Source organism: Nematostella vectensis, chromosome 1, assembly GCF_932526225.1.
Source record: "Nematostella vectensis chromosome 1, jaNemVect1.1, whole genome shotgun sequence".
Taxonomy (NCBI): Eukaryota; Metazoa; Cnidaria; class Anthozoa; order Actiniaria; family Edwardsiidae; genus Nematostella; species Nematostella vectensis.
In genome coordinates this window covers 3633540-3657559 of record NC_064034.1, presented here as the reverse complement: position 1 = coordinate 3657559, position 24020 = coordinate 3633540, and the positions used below count along the sequence as shown (strand labels likewise).

Here is a 24020-nt window from a genome sequence, read left to right as displayed (position 1 = left end):
CCATTATTTCTACTTTCTTGTTGCTGCAACAGGTGTAAAACAAAAATGCAAAGTTTGCCTATCTGCTGTTGTACATCTGTTCAAGAATTAACCAAAAATCCATAAAGTGTTTTCACATTTACCTGAGCAGGAAGAAAATTTGGTGTGGTGGGCAGGTCAGGGAATGTTGAACCCCCAGTTGACTTCTACTTTGACGAGAAAGTCAATTTGTCTTTATTATCTTTTTACCAAATTTAATAGTTGATCAGTACATGTTACCATGATCAGGCTTCGGCAAGTGACCCCAGTTTCATAAGATATTTCAGCGGTATCCAGGGAGTGTGCAAGTGAAACTCTGATATTACATTATTTAGGGTGGTCATTACCTTGGGTCCTTTCTCTGGTGCCATCCTGCTGTTAGTACCAGACTTCTTGATCCAGAACATAAAGAAAGGCTAAAGAAATTTGTCAACTTACCCTCACCCTGTCTGTCATTTATAAGTATACTAAACAGAGTACTAGGTTCACCTGTTTGAATAGGGAGCATAGTGCAGTCAATTTGATTTCTAGGAAAGCACTTGGTCATTAGACCATTGTGCCCTCGTGCTAATTTATCAGATGTAGGGTTAAAAGTAAGGCTTAGTACCATCCCAATAAAATGCAAAACTTACTATTTGTCTGTACAAAACAAGGTAGTGGTATACAATAAAAGAAAACATTTGTTTCAATATTTTTTATAGTGCATAACTGGCTCACAGAAACAGCAGATAACCCTTTGTACAATGTATCAGCTTATATACTTACACATATATGTACACCAAACCACTGAAGGGCTACTAAAGAAATGCCTGATATCCATCTAAGTGAGATTGAGCCGTAATTGAGTCTATCTTTCTACTTTTTGGATCAGAATGCACCTGTATAGTATTTTGTTTTTATCTTGCAATCTATGATGCCTACAAATAATGTAGAAATAATAACAATTGAATTAGCTTTTGTTTCTATTTGCCCAAAACCGGTCTGGATCCTTAGTTTTATAAAGGGTTTACCCAAACATATGTTTTATACTTTAAGTTAATTATAAGTTAATTATACAAAATATAGACATGACTTTTACTGTTTACATTCAATGGATATCCTCCCTGTATCTACACTTGCTTTTACTGTAAGAATGAGAAGTCTTGAACTGAATGGATAAAAGAGAAAGCTTTTTGGTTTTGCATTTTATAAAATATGACTGATTGCTTTATACACTTCACTAACACATCAATCAATCTTATAGCAACAAAACATGTTTCCTTTACAAAGGAATGTTTATGATTTAAAATCACATGGAAAATGTAATACAATTGTCTATGTATCTGCTTTTTCTTGAGGAATATATCTTGTTGATTATTCAGATGTCACCATGACTTGCTTCTTGGGTATAGCTAGGATGAAATCATATAATTGATTAGAAATTATATAATAGATTCGACATGCAAGTTTGGCCCCCAATTCATTCAGACAAACTGTTTAGTTAACATTACTAGAACACAAATAATGGACTGATCCCAACGATAAAAAACACTACCATTTATTACATATTTATACTTGAATTCCAACTTATAGTAGCTTGTAAATAGAATTAAAACTTCACACACCACAAAACAATCTTGTCCTAGCTCGAGGCGATGTAAAAATAAAAACAAACAAGAGGAAAGCAAGATTTGATCTACAAACATCTTTTCTATAGAAGGCCTGCATTACTTCTATCGGCAGTAATGCGGACAAAGTCAAGATGCATTCTCTAGCAAAACAGAGTTTCCCCGCCACTTTAAGTACCTATAAGCTTATGATGACGAATTTAAATCCTGTTTTCCGAGTTTTAAAGCTATGAAAAGTAAATTTTAGGCATAGAAAACTCACCTTTCGTCGAGGTTTGAAATCGTTGTTTTCCGATCATGCGTTTGCTCCTTTTTAGCATAACTCACGTTGGTTTCATAGCTTTATTTCTACTGAGTTTCCTTTTTTACACATTCTATCGGACTAGAAGGTAGAGTTGGCATTTTTATACATCAGGAAGCGCTTTGAAACCTCTCCCCTATGTGTTTTGTACTTGACTCGGGCCGCCATCTTGAATTTGATCCTCACTCCACGGCGGTTGATTGACAAATGAGCCGATGCTCCAATGGAAGCACCCTTTTTTACCGCGCCTTCGTGTTTAAAACAAAAAAACCTTCATGTCCTCATCGTTACGCTTTGACATTTTTAGATTCTTGGTATATCCCGCGATGATACGAGATAGATCCTCAATCGAACACCGATTTTGCAGCGATAAAATGGAAAATTAAACCAGTTTTCGTCACTTGTTTCTAAATTGTTATAAGTACAGCAGCTGTCATTTATGGTCTTGTAGTGTTGAAAAAATATAGCATGAGCGAAAGTGAACTTAGCCTCCCTCGCAGGCGTTTTTAGGCAGGCGTCTCATGCGAGGGAGGCTAAAATAATCTAAGAACAAGCGAGAAATTGCCCAAGCGATACGAACAAGTAGAAAAAAACATTTCAACAAATTTATAGAGAGTTGCCATAGTAGATAGAAACAAATAAACGATCGACAACGAAAGGCTGTAAGGGAAAGAAACTATTTGTGCACGACTCACCAACACTATATTCTAGGCCGCAAGGTTCTCCGGTACAGCCTCACATCAATTTATTTCCCCGAGCATTATTTTGTTGTTAGTGAAAGGGTTGAATAATCTCGTCTCGACAATAAAGCTGAACAGTGAAATTCCATGTGTAGTGACTCGCACGAACAGTATGGATAGCTAAAACATGACAAAAATCCTCGCAAATTGGTATATGTGACCAGGCCCGTACCCAGGGCCCGTACCCCCACAACGGCTGAAGGTCAACTTTCGGTTCTGAATAGACGTGCTATTTGTAGACAAAACTATAAAGCATAAGCTACATCACTTTGGTATGTAGCCAAATCCGACAAAATAATCGTCCGGTGGAGATGCTGCAAAGGCAAAAAAAAATCCCCCTTTGTTCTTTCGAGGATGGTGAGATGTTTATCGGAGAAATGACCCCTCCCCTCACCCCCGCATAAATTTGGTCCACTTTTTTCGGATTCCGCACCCTTCCCCTCCTGGGTACGGGACTGGTGACCATCTTTTCCTTAAAGTGTAGAAACAAAAACTCGAAAGGTTTAGAATTCAATATTTCAAGTGGGGATTTTCGGGGTATGAAATGTTGGTCTGTTAGGCAGCAAATAGCTGCGAAACATGTACATATAGTTTTGCCTTAGGCAGCATGCAGATAATCCTTCAGGCGCGTTGTTGCGCGCGCATCCCCCCCCCCCCCTTATCCTTTTTTACACTGTCAAGATAGATATCGGATTAAATGGGATTTCCGCTTGAGTGTTGTTGTGTCTCTGCTTTTTTTTGTTTTTCACCTTTTTTGTTTCCCAGTTTTCTCAGTTTTCTCAGATAACCTCAACCTCCAACTTATAGTGTGTTATTATTTTTTTTTTTTTTGCTCCTCTTCAGAAATGTCTGAAGGCAATCACGAAGACGACACTTGTAAGACTACACCTGTAGAATTCTCAGCTGGGACTCTGTCGACCTTTGACGACGTGTTCAAGTACGTCAACTCGTTTGGTTGTTACCAGAGGGCTCTGTACGTCGGCGTCAACCTTCTCATCGTTCCCATCGGGCTGCAATTCGCTCTGCTCGTTTTCGCCTTCGGAACTCCTAAGTTCCATTGCAGTGATGTTAACTCCACATGTGCTCCGAGCAAGTGCTGTGACAACTGTTCTTCGTACACGTTTGATGGACCGTTTACTAGCGCAGTGTCCGAGGTACGACGACATTCTTGCTAAATTTTCGTCTTTAACTCTATCTTAACCTGTTTTTTTAAAAGAATTTTCATATTGAACACAATTTTGATCATAAAAGAAACCTGGCTTATAGCGTCACTTTTTTGCTATTTCAGTGGAACTTGATTTGCGACAACGCGCACAAAGGCGCCGCCGTGCAGTCATGTTTCTTCGCTGGAATGCTCATTGGCTCATTGGTCGGTGGCTGGGCCTCGGACAGATTCGGACGGCGCCTTTGCCTCCTAGTCGGTTCAGCTATCATGACGATTCTGTCGTTCGGCACGTTTTTCGCTGACTGTCCCTCTCTCCTTGCCCTGTTGCGGTTCGGTGTCGGGTTTGCCCTTGCGTCAGTCATGGTGTGTCAGTACGTGTACGTGATTGAGCTGGTCGGACCAAAGGCCCGGACGATGTCCGGTAAAGTCCAAGACTTCTTCTGGGACCTAGGGGATGTCTTGTCTTTTACGTGCGCATATTTCATCAGAGAATGGCGAATGCTCATTCTTTGCGTTACGCTGTTTTTCGTGCCTTTTTTCTTCTTCTGGAGGTAAGTGATGAAATTAGTAACAGCACATTCCTAGACAAGAGACCATTCAAAAAAGGAATTGTGGTGCAAAAATAACTATAATTTTTAAAATTTATAAAAAGTTACGTGATCTCTTAGTTGCCCATGCACCCTTTATTTTATTACTCATCTTTGGGTGATCAGGGACGTGCCTGTAACGTCAAATGAGGAATTGACTGAGCGAGCTAGAAAAACGAAAGTTATCTAAACGACAGTTATCAAAGAATTCACATGATTTCTTAGTCGCGAATTCCCTCATATTTGAATTGCTCATATTTGGATAATCAGTGACGAGCATGTAACGTGAAATGCTCTGTCTTGTATGAATTGCTCATATTTGGATGATTAATGACAGCCTGTAACGTGAAATACTCGTTCTTGTATGAATTGCTCATATTTGGATGATTAGTGACATAGCCTGTAACGTGAATTACTCTGTCTTGTATGAATTGGTTATATTTGGATGATAAGTGACAACCCTGTAACGTGAAAGACTCTGTCTTTTATGAATTGCTCATATTTGGATGATAAGTGACATAGTCTGTAACGTGAAATACTCTGTCTTGTATGAATTACTAATATTTGAATGATAAGTGACAATCCTGTAACGTGAAATACTCTGTCTTGTATGAATTGCTCATATTTGGATTATCAGTGACGAGTCTGTAACGTGAAATACTCTGTCTTGTATGAATTGCTCATATTTGTATGATTAATGACAGCCTGTAACGTGAAATACTCGTTCTTGTATGAATTGCTCATATTTGGATGATTAGTGACATAGCCTGTAACGTGAATTACTCTGTCTTGTATGAATTGGTCATATTTGGGCGATAAGTGACAACCCTGTAACGTGAAAGACTCTGTCTTGTATGAATTGCTCATATTTGGATGATCAGTGACATAGCCTGTAACGTGAAATACTCTGTCTTGTATGAATTGCTCACATTTGGATGATAAGTGACATAGCCTGTAACGTAAAATACTCTGTCTTGTATGAATTGCTCACATTTGGATGATAAGTGACATAGCCTGTAACGTGAAATACTCGTATTACCCCAACAGGGTGTTTCCAGACACCGCGTGCTGGCTCATCGCCCAAGGGCGTCAGGATAAAGCTCGAGAACTCCTCATGAAGTATGGCGGCAAGAAGAAAAAGCTTTTAGACAGTGATAACGCGACGGCGATGATTGAAAGCATTTACAACGAGGAGATGAGAGAGCAGGAAAAGCGCAAAAACAACAAGAATTACACTGCCTTCGATTTGTTCCGTTCACCGAAATTGAGAAAGCGAACTCTGATTCTCTGTTTTAATTGGTGAGTAGTGCTCTCCTGAAAACTAATCCCAGGAGAATCACAGATAAACCCTATTTCATCTGTATTTGTTGTCAAGACACAACCGTTTGTGACGTTCATGGTAAACGTGGATGGCTAAAAGTTTTCTTGTTCGCCCCCGACACCCCTCACACTAATGTCTCCCTGTTAATTACCAGTAATATGTCGTCCTGCAGGTTCGTCATCTCTCTCATCTCCTTTGGGATTTATCTTTATATCACCGCATTGGCAGGAAACCTCTACGTCAACTATCTTGTGATGACTCTTCTTTCCATTCCGCATCTTCCGATTTCTTGGTTTCTCATGCAAAGGTGAGTTTGTTGTGTTCATTCATACGACGAATCTGATCATCCAAAAACGTATTTTCAAGGCTTGCAAAATAGGATTTTATAGTGTAAGCACTTTGCACAACACGGCATGGCAAAATAGCACATCAGACACACAGCAAAACACGACAAAATTATCAGGTGTTTTGATACAAACATTTTATTGAAACCAGGTTTGGGCGTCGGATTCCGTTCTTCGGTTACATGTTCATCGCTGGTATTTTATGCTTGGTTATAATGGGGATCCCGAAAGGTAAGCCATATCGTGTGAGCTCGTGTAATTAATGATTGACATGTCCCGGTAATTCTATTTTTCCCCTATTGCAGCCAATGCAGCTATCGTAGCGGGTCTTGCTATATTTGGTAGAAGTCTAACAGCGTGTGCATTCAACAACATCTACCTTCTTTCCTCAGAGCAGTTCCCTACAGTTGTAAGGTAAATCAGATATCTTTCTTTCTATTAGGCGCAATAATGAATGCTGCATTCATTATAACAGTTGTTTTTTTAGAAAATGACGCCTTTGACCTACATGAAATGTTCTTCCGACACTGTTCTTGCCGTATTTTTGTGAATTTTTTTTTCACGACCCTTTAGTATCGCCACGATATTTTCGATATTTCCGCAAACGTTTTATTTTTGCTGGTCAAAGTATCGTTCTACCGAGTGAGGTTCCAGTTTAACCATTTCTGCATTTAGGAACATCGGCATGGGGGTGGGCTCCATGTGCGCTCGTGTTGGCGCCATTTTATCGCCGTTCATCGTCATGCTGGTGAGTTTAGATAGAAGCATTGAATCCGAGTTAATAATATATAGATTTAGGCACTGCCTAAAAGCAGAGCCAGCATTAAATCTGAGTTAATAATATATAGATTTAGACAATGCCTAAAAGCGGAGCCAGCATTGATTCCGACTTAATATTATATAGATTTAGGCACTGCTTAAAAGCAGAGCCAGCATTGAATCCCAATAAATAATATATAGATTTAGGCACTGCCTAAAAGCGGAGCCAGCATTGAATCCGACTTAATAATATCTATTTTTAGGCACTTCCTAAAAGCGGAGCCAGCATTGAATCCGACTTAATAATATATAGATTTAGGCACTGCCTAAAAGCGGAGCCAGCATTGAATCCGACTTAATAATATATAGATTTAGGCACTGCCTAAAAGCGGAGCCAGCATTGAATCCGACTTAACAATATATAGATTTAGGCACTGCCTAAAAGCGGAGCCAGCATTGAATCCGACTTAACAATATATAAATTTAGGCACTGCCTAAAAGCGGAGCCAGCATTGAATCCGACTTAATAATATATAGATTTAGGCACTGCCTAAAAGCGGAGCCAGCATTGAATCCGAGTTAATAATATATAGATTTAGAAACACTGCCTAAAAGCGGAGCCACCATTGAATCCGAGTTAATAATATAGAGATTTAGGCAATGCCTAAAAGCGGAGCCAGCATTGAATCCGAGTCAATAATATATAGATTTAGGCACTGCCTAAAAGCGGAGCCAGCAATGAATCCGACTTAATAGTATATAGATTTAGGCACTGCCTAAAAGCGGAGCCAGCATTGAATCCGACTTAATAATATATAGATTTATGCACTGCCTAAAAGCGGAGCCAGCATTGAATCCGAGTTAATAATATATAGATTTAGGCACTGCCTAAAAGCGGAGCCAGCATTGAATCCGAGATAATAATATATAGATTGAAGCACTGTCTAAAAGCGGAGCCAGCATTGAATCCGAGTTAATAATATATAGATTGAAGCACTGCCTAAAAGCGGAGCCAGCATTGAATCCGAGTTAATAATATATAGATTTAAGCACTGCCCAAAAGCGGAGCCAACATTTAATCCGAGTTAATATAATGATAACGTTATCCTGCAATCAATGAAAGGAAGCACATAACAGATGTAGAAAATTGGTGTTTTCGGCTATTTTCCTAAGATAATTTCCATGATTTTGTGAATATCGGTCACGTGACAAAAGTGAATGGTACATCAGCCAGCAAGATGTGGCCTCTTCGTCTAAAAGGCACGCCATATTGATAATCTGTTTTAATATCAATTATATTCAGTACATTTGATATAATATTGTTCTTTATCACAACAAGATGCAGCTTATTTTCCGGAATATCGAAGAAATTAAGTCGGTGTTGTAGTCATAGTATTTCACTTTTTGCCAGACACGCTTCATTTGCTGTTTGGGGCATTCTTCCATCGGATAGATCTGGGTTGAGTAATAGATGGGTAATAATTCACAGGCGCGAAAGAAGAAAAACGCTGATTCTAAGTTCACGCAGTAGATTGCGAGTTATTTTACACCAGAGCATTTTTTTTTATTTTCTGAATTTGAAAACCAAATAAACTCTTAAATTATAGTTGAAGCAATAACAATGTTTTTTTCACGTATTTACGCGGGTTTGGATAACGATCACGTTTGTTCACTGACCTAAAACAAGGAAAATCTATACCCACTAAGAATCAATAGGGACAAAACACAAATCGTAGAGGGATGCAAACTCTCCTTAAGTAATAGCGTAGTGCCCTTAGCTTAGACTTTTTTACTCCTTTAATAGCTCTCTTGATGTCTTTGCTATTCTTTTGCCATGTCTCTGTACAGGCCCAGCTTCCAGGGTTTAGCTTGACTTTCCCCGTCAGCATCTTCGGCGTCCTTGCTGTGCTAGCTGCTATTTCGTCGCTATGGTTACCAGAAACACTCAATACCAGTCTCCCGCAGACTATCGAGGAAATGGAGAGGACCAAGGAGCATTATAGGGTCCCATGTTTTACTCTGCGATCAAAGAAAACCGTCGAATATGCCTTTGATGAAAATGATAACGATGACAATGTAGATTTTACTTGAGTTTGAACCCTTTCACTGTTCATAATAAAGATATCTTGTCTGATTCATTTTTCAGGCTTTCACGAATCACCAAAAAAAAAGTAGCTTCTGCCAATCACGGTTTTGACTTTTATTTTTCTCCTGAATATATGATTTAATATACATAGATCATAGATCAACGCTGCGGTTGATCCACTCCTCAGTTAAACTAACACACAATGACATCAATGTTTACTTCTACGTACAAATGTATGAAACGTGACGCGAAAAACCGCCAATCACGAATCACGGAAATACTCTTCACCACCTTAACATTACTGCATTTATTAAATGATTGACACCTTTTCCATTGTTATTGCAAGTCTTATTTCATTAAAAATACCAATGAATAATTTACAATATTAAAGAACGGGGAGAGCTTCATGTATCAGCAGGGAAAAATGGGGTTTAATATGAAATCATTAAATGTGAATGAGGTTATAACTAGAATACTAATAAGGAGGAGTAGGTTAAAAACTAGATATTAAAGGTGGTATGTGTCATTGAAAATGCATTTTTGGAAAGTACTTTAATGATTTAAAACCACTTTATATTTGGTCTTCATGGTGGAAGAAATTGGTTGATACAATTTTCAAGTCCATATGTTGCCATTGCAACCAGGCAGAGAGGCAACACCCTAGTTTCCGTATCATACATTCTAGCAGTGATAACTCCTTAGCCTTTCATCCAAAATGAATAAAATTTGCAGACAATATTAATGACTAGTAAGGCCATAGTTATGACCAAATGTGTTTGTTGCCCAATACTTAACTCGTGTAGCTGAGTGGCCTGGCAAAACTCTTAGAGTCACTGTCACTATAAAAGTCTGTGTAACACAAATTGTGTTTTTAAACTGACTTCTTAAAAAAAATTGGTTAGTCCCTTCTGGCTCCATGACTGGTGCAGAGCCTCTAAAGTTGACCTTGCAGTTGACATGGTCAAGTTTCCAGTTTTTATACGCCTCACTGTCCTTATCGAGGTGTTTGTGCAGCTGACACTGCTTGCATGAAACCGTAAGGGCCTCCACGTCAAGCACCTTACTGGTTTCTATAGAGATAGCTGTCACACAACCATGTAGGGAAGAACCCTCTCCTTTGCCAGGTTGCTTTAAAAGAGGCACCACAGTCAGGATTCTCAGAACCAGTGTGCAGAGTTATGCATTCTCTCTTCTGTAACCTCCTTCGCACGATTTAGAATGACACTACTGTTCTGCTTAATCGTTCTCGCAGTTGGGGATTACTGCATTCATGGCAGTGCAGAATTTCTGAGCACCAACATGTCCTATGCCAATGCTCCTCATACCATAAACAAACCGCCGATTGAATTCAAAACTCTTCCCCTGCTTCTTGGAGGTATAATTAACAGACTTCCAGTAACATCGTTGGCAGGCAAGCTTATAGTTGAGAAGCACAGCCATTAAATTGTTTCTTTTCTCTGACAACTCGAGGCAAACGGGGAAGGAAAATGCGACCAACGGGTTTATTATATGGAGTTAATTTTTTCCATGAGTTTTCTGGTCAGGAAAATCTTTGGATTACTCGCGTTATCCTCCTCGGTAAACGCCAGGAAAACAAGATGGATTATTCCAAATTTTCCTAACAAGGAAAATGCGATGAAAATGCGACCAAACGGGATTATTATACGGGGTTAATCTTCCTTCCGAGGTATTCGAATTCAGGCGCGCTACCCGTTGGGCCATCGAGGCAAACGGTAAACTTCGACGGAAAAAAAAAGGTATTTATCTGGTACCTGTTGTAACCGAAGCATCGCGTCGAAAATTCGTGAAAAGACGGGACTCATTTGAAAAAAAAGAGACCTTAGAATGATTCAATGAATTTACTATTTTGACAAAGTATTAAGTTCTAAATAAGCTTTTTCTCAAATAACTTTAAAAAAATTCTATCAACAAATTTTTCCTCTAGCGATAAAAGTATTTGATTCGACGAGGACAAAATAGATTGCTCAGTTTTGGAAGGGGCTCATTTTTTATAGCTTTGAGCAAAGGAACTCTAAATTTCAGATTAGATAGATAAGTGTTTGCGGTTGATTACAGTTAACAATTGGTAATATAAAACTTAAAAGATTTAGAATTTTCAGGCTTTTCTTTGATCATACGATGATTGATACCCCAAATTGAAGAAATTGATTCGAGGCCTTTTAATGATTCAATCCAATCAGAACTGCGTCCCTGCTTTTGTTAGCTCAAAAACTGACAAAAAATTAGGTTTAAAAAATTCTATCGACAACTGTTTAGTTAGCACATTTTTTCTTAGAATTAAGGGGAAATGCCGTAATTAAAAAAACACACACAATTTGACACCTATCTCGGAAATATTTTATTTACAATTATACAGATGATCATATTGAATAAGAAAAATAATAATATTGAACTGGTAACAGGGTAAAACAAGGCCCTAAAATAATAGAAAATGTGCCCATCAGAGGATTCCTGAACCAAGGAGGAACGCCTGGCGCTTTCGAAAAGTGGTGTCACTTTTCGCTCGAGAGTGCGATATTATTTACATTTAAAGTCCATATAACCTTTCAGAGTTGATAGACTTTGTCAATTCTTTATATTTTCATCTTCCAAATGGTATGAGGTTCGTATGGACCCTATAAAACACGCTTTCGCGCGAATAACTCAAATCTGCAATATTGAGGTATTTTGTTCAGCCTTCGGAAAAAAGGCCTTGAACTAAAAGGCCCGGGTCCAGTCATTTGTGACGTAAATCCAGATGTCAACCAAATTACATGAGAAAACCAGCTCAGAATATTTCCTTTTCTTGAAACACTTTTTTGTTTTGACATTCGAGGCCTCAAAACATTCAAACAACCAATCACAGATCAAATTGTAAGATGACGTCATAACACTCGCTGGACCTAAGTAAAAAAAAACATGGCGGCCATAGAGAGACGAGAATAAGAGCATAAAACAGTATCTTTCTGCTTTTGGTCGGGTTTTAGACGTATCAAAACTTAAAGACTTGTAGAAAAGCTTTAGGGCGCAAAGATTTGGTAAAAATTTATATTTCGAATGGCTATGTTCGGTGGGAAAGTCCGATTCGCTATAGTCAATAGATGACGGCGAGGATGATGGTCATCACGATTTAATTACAGCTTGGAAGCGTAATTATACTGGAATTCGAAGGCACACTTAACGGTGGACAAGCAGGCATGGATTCTTGACCCTGGAGTTGACTACTCAGTACTGCAAATGGTTTTCGTTGCGTCCTCCAAAGCTCATAATGCATGCATAAATACATGCGTTACGATGTGTTGTGTTTAGTTTCAATAAGTTATATATGCAGCATTCAGTATGCAAATTGCCTTGTGCAGGCGCTGTTAAAAGCTGAATGGGAGTCTAGAATATTTCAAAGGTGGTTCAATTTATGAAAACTATTACAATAGCTTTGTGCTTAAAAAGGATTGGACCATTGGATCACAGAACCACACCTGGATCAGCCACTGTAGTAAATGACTTGACACATACAGTATTTCATATTTGTTTCAATGACTTAAATCATCTCATCTCCTACACATAAAAAGCATGTGGTACACAGAATATCAAATAAAACAAATAGAAGACACAGTTTTAATTTTTTTTGCTTGGCTTATACCAACCAGCCCATCTTTTGTATAACTCTTAAATTTAAGTATTTGATAATGTCCCTAGAGCATGAATGGGCTATGACTTGATAGCCGAAAGGCTGAATGGGCTTAGGATTTATATGCCTTGAAGGTTAGAGGGATAATTGCCCAGGGGTGGGTTGGAAGGGGGGCAGTATTCAGTTACAAACATTATGGAATGGTCCAACTGAGCTCAAAATGTCATACACCCGAAAAGAATGGAAACTTGCCACCCCCAAAATACACAAGCCTGTTGGTAAAATGTTCAATCCCAAAGAAATGCAGTGGACACATGTTATGTTGTAAATGTTTTTACAGCATATGTATATAATGCAATATGTCTTGAAAACAAATCATTTTCATGAGCTTATCATTCTTCTCCTAAACAATTTTACTCCAACAGAATTCTAATGATTTGAATTCTTTCTGGTAGAAAATTTTCAGTCAGGGTAAATGGGAGAAAAGTGGAAACAATTTGTCCAATCATACAAATTTTACAATCAAGCACCATACATAAAAGTGATGTGAAATAATCATAGATCCCCTCTCATTTGAAAAGCCCATTGCACCTTTTGAATGCACAATATGCTGTGTCTTATATGATGTTTTAGTGCGAATTAAAAACCCAGAAATATAATACTGTGTTAGCTCTGGGGATTTAATACATAGAAACTTTTTAACCAATCTTCATCCATGCTCTTGGTTTATACTCGGATCATACTAGAAGTAGAAAACCCTTCCCTCACTAGAAAACATGTTATTACTAGAAAACCTATTTTCAACAAGGGGTCCATTGACTAGGGGAAGGGCCGTAGCAGACGCTGGGGTGCAAATCTCCATTAACGTTGAAAGCCATATAATCTGATACCCTTTTTCCACCAAGCAGCGTTCTTTTGTCTTTGTAAATACGAAGGGGGTACCCCTATTTTCTTGACAGTGCTACAGAACTGGGGGGTCAGTTTGTAACCATACTTTAAAAAGTGTAATAGTCAATATCACATAGCTTGAACAAATACAACAAATATTAAAAAAAAGAATAGTATAAGTTTTTTATCACTAAGAGTGGAATACAAAGGAGAAAAATTCAATGATCCTTCTGCCCATCCTTATATATTTACTTATCTCTATCTTCTTTGCCATGGTCAATATCTGAAATAAATTTTAACGATAATATTAAGAAAAGAGGAAGGGGTATCTTTTCTATTGATTTATAGAGTACAGTAGCTTATTATTTATGATAACCTTATTGCAGAGGAGCCAACTGAAACTACAGCCTCACACCCTAATTTTATTTTATTTCTACTCAATTTAGCTATTTAATAATAAACTTTGGTAGCGCTGTATAAGATTTCTGGTTCTAACGTCAGCCAGAAAAAGCAAAAAATGATAGCAATAAATACGGCTAGGCTAGCTTTCAAACGAAGCATTCCACTTGATAGTGTAGGGAGGGCCCTTGTTTCTTATACTTATGTCGGTGATGTGCAAAGCTCAACACGGTATTGTTTAAAGAAACCAAACGTCCCAGCAACTGGCGTCGCGTCCCATATAGAGACATACCGATTTCGTAAGCTACATAACCCCTTATTCTCAGAATAATTTTTTCTATGCCCAGAAAAATTATTGTAGAGAGATCTTCGCAAATTACTACATGTGTTTGGGTTCAAAATCGGTCAAACATGGCGCTGCAGAGCTCCAATTCCCTTCGAATAAATACTCACCATCTTCCATATTTTAACTCCATCGCCTCGAAGCCTTGCACGAGATATCTTGGAAAGATGACCTAACACACTGGCTGCTCTAAAATTGCAAAAATCAACGGGGAAAAGCTTTTAAAGCGAAAAATACATCTTCCCGGCGGTAAAAGGCAAGGGGCTTGAATGATGACGTCATAATCCATTTAGGCCGCCATATTTGTGTTTCCAGAAAAGGAAATATTCTGAGCTGAAAACATATGCGCGCGCTTAACCGGTTCCCGTCTTCATGTCTTCTTAGTTATTGCTGAAGAACGTTGTGTGGTTACAACTTTTACCCCAATCTTTATATTTCCAACTTGTAGTCAAATGATTATTTAACTTAAGGAAACAAATTTGAAAAAGTTATCAGATATCTTTTAGTCTTTGAATTGTTTTTGCATTGTGCGCGCGCGCGCTTCATTCGCAATCAAGAATGGCGACATTCTCACGAACGCGCGCTGTTTTTGAAACCTACAACAAAACGATATTTTCTTTTTTCGCATACAATTCTAGACTTTAAGTTATTCTTCGCTTAATTGTGGGTAGCATTGCAAACTGCGGTGATCCTAGAACCTAAAATTTCTTAGAACCTAAACAGAACTGAATTAGAACCTAAATAGAACCGAAACAGAAACAGAAACAGCAGGTGGGGGATTGTTAATAACAAAAAAAATCAAAATTACCTATTTTGTCTGCATAGAATTACAGAGTAGGGCTAGAAATACGTCAAAACAATTTTTTTCAACAATTGTTTCGCTATTTAGCGGATTTAGGCTAAATATCTATTTCAGTCATTAATAGTGTGAAATATCCAAAAAGCGACCCTACACATACACATAGCCAAGAGAGCATAAGTTATTACCCGCGCGCCATGTCGATTCCGAATCTGGCTATTTTTTTAGTAACCACCACCCCAACACTGCGCGTGAGCATTTTACTCACCCTACCCCCGCGCTTTGGCATTAACATCTTGTTGTTTGCCGCTGTTTTGTGACTTGAAACCGAAAAAAAAAACCACCCTATTTGCACAAATACCATCGAAGATCTCATTTTAGCATCAAGGTTACAGGCAATGGCGGTATATTAAGGGGATGTAGTACTTTGAGGATTGCAAGATTTCGAAAACGTTTAAAAAAAAAGAGAATTCATTCAAAATCAAGAGACCTAGTGCTTCAAATACCGCTTCCGCTCTAACTTGCTGCTTCTTCGTGGTTTTTGAGCATTTATTATCTTACCAATGGTCAAACGAATATTTGTAAGTTAGACATTAGATATGATATTGATTTTTGTGAATATTCCGGGTGAATCCAGAAGGAATCCAAGAAAATACATTTCATAAAATTATCCTTGTAGCGAGGCAATGCATTTTTGTGATGATAGTGAGAAAATAAAGAGGGAGATATTACTGTAATTCTTTGATGTTGTTTCTGGACATTCCTATAACTATTAAAGTATATTATACAAGCTGGAGTCGAGATTTGAATCAAACGCGGCACACAGCCATTTTATCGCTCGTCGGTGTTTTCTTTCTTCTTGACTTGACTACGCCGCTCAGACAAACAAAACAATCGAACTATTCAGGGATTTAGCTTTCTGTGAGTATATTTGCCAATCTTGCTTACTTAAGTTATACTTGTTTTCTTCTTCGGAGTTATTTTACATGATCTCTTTTCATTCCTATCGAGTTGGCAAAACAACAAAACGCAACCCGCGAGGGAGTAGGACAAAATAAAAGGTGCAAATCCTCACGCGCAGAGGTGCAGTGATAGTTACTAAAAATAGCCAGATTCGGAATCGCGTAATACCAAAGTGTCCCCCTCTTATTTTATGCTCTCTTGACATAGCTTAATACAACTGAATAAAAAAATACGGGGGAACGAATTTGGATTTTGTTCGTATAAATAGCAGCTGGTAGGAACATTTTCTTTCTTTCTTTTTTCTTTTATTATTATTATTATTACAGATCAGAATTTGGTCCAAAAAATTATGCAGATCTCATAAAGAAAAAAAAATCCCCTTCTTTCGGATGATTTGATTTTATCCCGTTCAATTTGAGTCCAGTTTATTAACTCTCGTAATTGAAGCGCAGTTACTGTAGTAGATGTAGCTACTCCGACTACATCCTCATCTACATCCTCGTTAAAGCTTGGCTTTAACGAGGATGTCGCTACCTATAACCCTACACTACCTAACATCAACAACATAATCCGTAGAAACTTCAACCTTCTACTCTCGTCTAAGCGATGCCATAAGGTTTTCACTGAGCCCCCTCTTGTCGCCTTTCGCCGCTCACCTAACCTCCGCGACATCCTCGTTAAAGCCAAGCTACCTTCCGACCGCTCTCCCACCAACCAACCTCCCGGTGCTTTCCGTTGCGGAAAAAACTGCCTAACCTGCCCCTATATTAGAACCGATGGCCTTACAAGCTACACATTTTTCTCAACAGGTGAAACACGACCTATAACCTCCCACATAACCTGCAATACTAAAAACGTGATTTAAATAATCCAATGTAACCGCTGTAACCTCCAATATATTGGGGAAACTAAACGCAAATTAAAAGAACGCTTTAATGACCACCGCAGTACTGTAGACTCCCAATCTCGATCCATACCAACCCACGCCGCTGAACACTTCCTAAAACCTAACCACTCCGCTTCTGACATAGAGCTCATACCTATTGAAAAAAAAAAAGAAATAATCGCAAAGCAAGAGAAGCCACAATGATAGCTCGCGCTGGCACTCTTGAACCCGGTGGCCTCAACCGGCGTGAAGAAACCGTTTAGCTACTTAGTAATCCACACCACCCTATTTACCGTCTTTTATAAGTCACTTTTTACTCAATTACTATTTTTACCTTTTGTTAGTTAATCATCAATGAACTATGTACATATACTAGCTATAACATGCCATTGTTTATAACCTGAAGAAGGCAGGTATTGGCCTGCCGAAATATCGTTCTAAAAAACATAAATCTGCGTTGTTGTCGACTTATTCTTTTAAAGGTTTTATTAATTAATCAACTGCCGACGCAGACCACAAGGTCCGACGCACACCAGCAGATAGAGGCTATCCGGTGGTTTCTTCCTACGTTTTTGTAAATTAAGGGTGTACTGACATCTGTTGCTAAGGAAAATTAAATGTAGCATAAAAGCCTTGAAAAAAGTCACAAGGGTCTGGTGTTTGCCAAGTTGACCACCAAAAGTATTCTGATTATTTTGATGACGTCATACCATGACGTCATCGTGTGACGTCATTGATACAGAAAAAAGCAAATAATTCGAATAAACATAGTCGAAAATATGTTTTAAATGCGTTTTAAGAATCTTGAGAGATGGGCGTATTCAGCCAAGCATGCGTTTTAAAAATTGTTGAGAAATTATTTTTTTACAAATTTTCAAAGGTCCTGAAATCCAGAATAATTGATATAATTCTAGTTTCCGCTAGGATAACGATAAATGCATGCTTGGCTCTATAGAGAAGATTTTAATAAAAAGGAATACTGAAAAAATATCGCGTTTTGAAATGATTTGGCGACAATAAAAGCTTTTTTATAGAAAACGCCGAACCGGAAGTGAAGCAAAGCCCGCGTGATTGCCCGCGCGTGCGCAGTAACCACTTTTGTATTTGATGGTTATCCACGTGCTCGGATTCCAAATGAAGTATTGGGACAAATTGGGTATGAAATTACCATTGCTTCTCACTGAGATGGTATAAACCCATACAGCCAAGACAGTTCAAATAATCCTTAAAATACTGCCCGCAAACCAAGAAGACAATTGCGAGGAAATTACATAAGAATGCCCTTTCTCTGGCAGTACCATCAATTGTGTTTTTATCAGAGACACAAGTTTGACCCCCACATTGTTTACATTTGAATGTTATAGAAACTTTGCCCCTGGTCTCCCCTACCACTGCAGCTTCCTCACGGTTAATTAGCGCCTTACAATGTTTGCAGTGTGCATTATTTGCTATCAGTTTGAGGGTTTGTTTATTTGTAAGGACGTGATTTTCGGGCGTTATTTTTAGAGTGTTGTCGGTGAGGTTTTTCGTTTGATGAGCAGCCTGTTCGTATATATTATCGACCCGTTCGTGGCACCCCTCCGCGGTCTGCTCTGTTCCCTCTTGGGATAATTTAGTCTCCACACCAAGGTCCTCAAATATTTGAGCTAAATCGACCCGGCTGTGAAATTCAGAAAGTTCGGCAAGATTGGGCGAAACCGGCGTTGTTTTGAGGAATTCCCCCGAGTCGACTTCCGGTATTTTTACTGTTACAAAATTTGTGTCTGTGTTTCTTTGTCTTTGAATTTCTCCTTCTAAGCTGGCACTAGCACAGCAAATGTTTACTTGGCAGCCGAAATCTTTTGTAAACGTAGCCCGAGACGTACTTTCGGAAAAATTTTCGTTTGTTTTTCTCCAACGTTGTTTTGCAGCAAGCCTTGCTTTTTTTCTAAACATAACCACACTTTCACCACTGTCAAGCCATTCCCAACAACAAAAAACTGCACTATTGATTTCGTATTTTATATCCTTTTATTTTACAGCATTTGTCTCAAACATTTATTTTTTGTAAACAAAGACGCGCGCGTCACAACCGGAAGTAAAATTGTTTCCCGCCAAAACGGCATTTGTGATCGCGCGCGCTCAACGCCACCAGCGTAGCAACGGCATCGCTGGGCAACACTAATGTCAGTACACGCTTAACCCATTGACTCCTGGCTTTTTTGGAGCTGAATTTACAAAAAACAGACTGAAAACAGATACCTCCCCCCCTATTCTGAGTTTTATACAGCCCGTCAAAGTCAAACACAGCTGCACCTAGTCAGCGGTATCCAAGCTTTCCAACAGTGCTTTGCGGTCCCCACTTTTAATCCCTCGTCGATGTGCTGAAGCCAGCACAAGTTGATGGTTGCTTGTATTTTTCATCAAAAATACAGCTATGAGCATATTAGGAGAGTGTCTCAGGACATCATGAAGTCTTTTGGGGCATAATTGAGTGCCTTGCTTATGGATATTTGCAAGCAAAGGTGGATTCATGATGATTTTTTCTTGTTTGGCTTTGCCCGGATGAGAAAATAATTTTCTAATGAATCACCACAGCTCTCCTAAATGGTGTCTTTTCTGAAACCAAATTGATTGCAAAATTGTTTACACTGCTATTCTGGGTCTGTATGACCTGGAATTGATTCGTTTGGCTTCGGGGTGAAAAGACTTATAAAAAACCATCTGACTTTGGGGAGAGGAGTGTTGACTGGCCCTCCCCTCGTGAATTTTCCCCTGTATCTCCCAGAATGCTTTGCAATACGTAAACATATTTTCGTGGTTGTACAATCCTTCAAGGAATGGGCATTGTGTTTTGAGGCCAAGGAAATGTACCTGGAGGATCAGAATAAAGGTATCTATTTGTGTCTTGAGCTGTGTTTGCTGATCTCTCTCCCTTGTGTGGTATTTTGAGCGTTTTATTGAGAGGGGTGATTCTGCTTTTCTCTCCTTGTTCGATTTGAGATTTGTCAAAGAACCTGTGCTATTATTTGGCTTAAGAGTAGATGCCAACACCTTGGTTGGATGCATATCTGCAAGACCATTTATCCCTTAGACTGATGCCTGAGTATCTTCATCTTGTCGTGTTTATTTTGAATTTATGAATTTTTTGGGTTGTGGGTACTTCCCAAAGCCGGTACAGGCCGGTTCAGGGGTCAATGTGTTTAGGCAGTGAGGGATTAGAGGGAATGAGCATAGTTGTGCCAACCACACTTCTGACACACTACAACAATCTGAAAGATATCTTGTTAGGAGTCGTACCCTGAAATAGAATAAACAAAATAATTAGAACCTTCTAAGGTAGTGGCTAAATCATAATCTATTGAAGAAATTCGAAGAGTTTCAAGAAAATACAGCAGGACAGCAGAGGTTCAATTTTTAAACAAAGGCTTCAAACTTCATATTCATGCGAATGAAATAAAACTACATAGTAACTTCATTTAAACCTGTTGCCAGTTTTTTCAACCAAAACATAACAAAATGAGCTTTAAATATCCCTGTTGGGCTGTCCCTATTACTCAAATGTATCATTTAAAGTAATTTTCATCTTTGCATTCAAGGCCATTCTCTTTGGACATACTTATAGTTTTGCGTCTTGGTAAATAACAAAAAATAAATCACATCTGATGGATGTCCTTGACTCCTTTAAAACAACATAGACAGCAAGATGTCTGGTAGACTATTTTCTAGGATATCCACCAGAAATAGAGAAATAACTTAAATAAAAATTGTAAGTGCGACTATTAAATCAAATGCAGTGAGCTGTTTAGTTAGTAAATTAAGCTACTTATAAGTTTTACTTTTATTGTGTATAACTCATAGCTAACCTAGTAAAATCTAAACCAAAAACTTTAAATAGAGGCTCCCACTTGGAAGGCTTAAATAGCAGTGTTGATGAACAAATAATAAATAGAAGAAATTTATCAATAAAGCGTGCGGTACATAACCATTTGTGATTCAAGATAACAAAACAATTCTCACTCGATCAAAATTCAAGCATATCCAAGCCATCCTAGCTATCGTCTATTCCATAATCAATCGTTCTCTCAACCATAGAGTTTTATTAATACCAATTATTCTTGATTCTAAGTTTTTTGGATTAAAATGATATAATATTTTTGGATCCGATACTCACCTTGTAGAGGTGGACTTGTTGATTCCATTCGTGTTGAAATTACAGACGTGGTCGGCAGATGATCGCTTTTTAAAGCAGACGCTCGTAATTCAAGTCAGTTTTCTTCGGCTACCTGGGGTTTAGAATGCGAAAGGTTTCTTCTGGATCTCGGTCAGGTAAGCAAATTTAAAAACAGGCCAGTCTTTCTCCCCATAACCGCTCCATACTGATGTTTGGAGGCCAATAAATAAATAAATTTCTCCATTGGTTCCCCCATGGTCCCGGGGGTGTTGCTATTGTGATGCAAAGCGGCCATTGGAATGATTACATGACAATACATAAACTACGCTAATAAAGGTCTTTATCTTGGTTGATTCAGATCAAGACTGTATGGCTGACGGCTGACGCTCTACACTTTCTCAAATTAGGCAGATTCACAACAGAGGTGAGTCAAAGAGATATTTATGTGGTCAGCAAAACCACAGTTTTCTATTGTATCAGCTATGATTATCTGAGGCCTTGTTATTATGGCCAGAGAACCCTATCACACAGTACACCGACAAAGAAAGGAGAAGGGTTAGAGTTTGGGGCAGTTCCGAATGCGTCCGTACGAGAGAGAGCTGAATTCATTCCGAAAACCGAGTTTGTTGAATATGTTTTGATTATGTCATAATAGTGTTCAACGCTCCTCTTTTGATCCTTTTAAATATTCATTGCTCCTACATGTTTCACTAAAGAATTGATCCCGCGCTTATTTACATACAGTATATCTTAAATAGATTATGCAATATTTGACCATGCTTGTGTCCGCGGACAATCTCGTTCCCAGAGCCTTGTACCTTGCCGCTTGTCGCTGGCATAAAGGTACTGGGTTCTGGGAACGAGATGGACCGCGGACAAGCATGCGTTAAATGTTGCATAATCCATTTAAGATAATCAATTCCTAGAGCGATTCTTATTGGTTAAAACGGAGGTAAAAAGAACAATGGAAAAGCTTTACGACGCTTGTCACACATTCTGTCAAGATTCCTGTTTTGGAAATAAAATTGCAGAGAAAACTCCCACAAACCAGCGTATACATTTAAAACCAAATTGCATCATTGTTGCTACAAACTTTAGTACCATACAATAATCATTTGTAGCTTTTTGGGTCTTATACAACATAGAGGGAGGCCTTTTGGAAAGCCTACAGGAAATTACGGGAAATGTAGAGTCCTGCGAAGTCGTTGCATACATATATACATATGCCGGTCATGTTCTAGGCGAAATAACTCTTTGAAAGAGTTTTGCGGTACGTGCCGGCTCTTCGACAATAGACAACGCGAAGGCAATAAAATCAAAATCCCCGTCCGTTAACGACTACTTCGAGGCGGGCAAACACAACAGTAGCGGATCTAGGGGGGGGGGGGGGGGGTTATGGGATTTAAACCCCCCTCTGGGCTGCTAGGTATGTAACAAAAGATAAAACTATCCCCCCTCCCCCTTTGTCACTGAGCCGACCCCCGCCCCCCTATAGCAAAAAGCTAGTTTCGCCCCTGCATAATAATTACATCGTGAAGCGAAGGAGTCCACACATGCCTGAGCACAGAAATTAATGCGTGGTCGAAGCATTTCAATCTTGTCTTCCATTGAGACATTTAAGGGCGAAATCAGTAAAATACATTTTACATTACATTTATTTATTTGCATTCCATTTACATTGATAGTATTGCATAACATAATATGGCTTAAATTAGAGTATTCGGTCTTGATTTAAATGTTTTGCATATAAAGTGGGCTACTTTCTTACTCACAAAATGGTCAACATTATTAAAAAGGAACAGAATTTTATCATCATTACTTAGACTGTCAAAGAAAATGTAGTGGGATTGGATATCAGAAAATAATTGCTTTCGTTCAGAGTGGGATGAGACGCAGAAAAGCATGAAATGTTTTTCATCCTCTAAAGTGTTACAAATCTGGCAGATACGCTTCTCTCTTGGAATCGGAGGTTTTGTGTGTCTGCCTGTTTCTATGTTTAGATTAAGATTCCCTAGTCTGAGTTTGGCTAATGCTTTTCTGTGTTCCATCTTAAGTATTTTATCATAGCATTCACTAGATTTTGTGTCTTTTTTGAAAGAGGAGTAAAAAATTAGCTTTCTGTTCAGATTTATAAGACCCATTTGATGACGTTTAGATTCGAATAATTAAAATAATTAAAATAATTGAACTGTATTTGAGCTTTTCTAGACCAAACTAATCGTTCCTATAAACGATGACTAACTTCAAAATCCAGGATTGAATTGCTTTCAGCGTTAAATCTTCGACTTTTCCTAATTTGTCAAGGACGAATTAGATCGATTAGTAAAAGAGGTCAACTGTGTTCTTTCCGGTCGCTATTTTGTTTGGACATGCGCAATAAAACAGAAGCCAATAGATTCTGTTGGTGAAAAAAATGATTATTCCAGAGCCTTGTACCTTTAAAACAAAAACAAAAAACTTCATGTCCTCATCGTTACGCTTCGACATTTTTAGATTCTTGGTATATCCTGCGATGATACGAGATAGATCTCCAATCGATTTTGTCTTTGCAAAAGACAATAAAGCTGAACAGTGAAATTCCATGTGTAGTGACTCGCACGAAAACATGACAAAAATCTTCGTATATTGGTTTATGTGACCATCTTCTCCCTAAAGTGAAAAAATAATATTTAAAGGTTTAGAATTTAGTATTTCTAGTGGGGATTGAACGGGGTATGAGATTTTGGTCTGTTAGCCAGCAAATAGCTGCAAAATATGTACATATAGTTTTGCCTTAGGCAGCATGCAGATTAACCTTCAGGCGCGTACAAAGGGTGGGGGGCGAAGATTGCGCGCGCACCCCCCCTTGCTTGGTAACCAAAAAGTGGGCCCTCACTTTTTGAAGGATAGTCAAGTACTACGCTTTTCCCACATGATATTTATGACCGCGAACCCTCCCCCCCTCCCCCCCCCCCCCCCCCCCCCCCCCCCCCCAAGCCAATCCTGGGTACGCGCCTGACTTTCAATGCTGATTAGAACCGCACCTTTGAACTC

The 24020-nt window shown here is 38.7% G+C and overlaps 2 protein-coding genes and 1 long non-coding RNA gene across 3 annotated transcripts in view; 2 read left to right on the top strand and 1 right to left on the bottom strand.

Moving 5' to 3' along the window:
* Window positions 1–9461, top strand: part of LOC5504881 (organic cation transporter protein) — a 32586-nt gene extending 23125 nt beyond the window's left edge. The window contains exons 2-9 of the mRNA XM_032373215.2: window positions 3510–3820; window positions 3955–4382; window positions 5466–5717; window positions 5912–6046; window positions 6235–6314; window positions 6389–6497; window positions 6759–6831; window positions 8691–9461. Of these exons, the coding sequence (XP_032229106.2) occupies window positions 3512–3820; window positions 3955–4382; window positions 5466–5717; window positions 5912–6046; window positions 6235–6314; window positions 6389–6497; window positions 6759–6831; window positions 8691–8933 (1629 nt within the window). The 5' untranslated portion in view covers window positions 3510–3511 and the 3' untranslated portion in view covers window positions 8934–9461. The remainder of the gene's footprint in view (window positions 1–3509; window positions 3821–3954; window positions 4383–5465; window positions 5718–5911; window positions 6047–6234; window positions 6315–6388; window positions 6498–6758; window positions 6832–8690) is intronic.
* LOC116612485 lies at window positions 698–2159 on the bottom strand. Its single transcript, XR_004293928.2, has 2 exons — window positions 1888–2159; window positions 698–1409 (listed from the first exon to the last, which is right to left on the bottom strand). It is a non-coding gene; the product is annotated as an uncharacterized LOC116612485 (long non-coding RNA).
* Window positions 9462–21287: 11826 nt separating the features above from the next.
* LOC5504866 (organic cation transporter protein) overlaps window positions 21288–24020 on the top strand; it is a 29334-nt gene continuing 26601 nt past the window's right edge. Inside the window, exon 1 of the mRNA XM_048730844.1 lies at window positions 21288–21411. The gene's annotated coding sequence lies outside the window, so the exon portion shown is untranslated. The remainder of the gene's footprint in view (window positions 21412–24020) is intronic.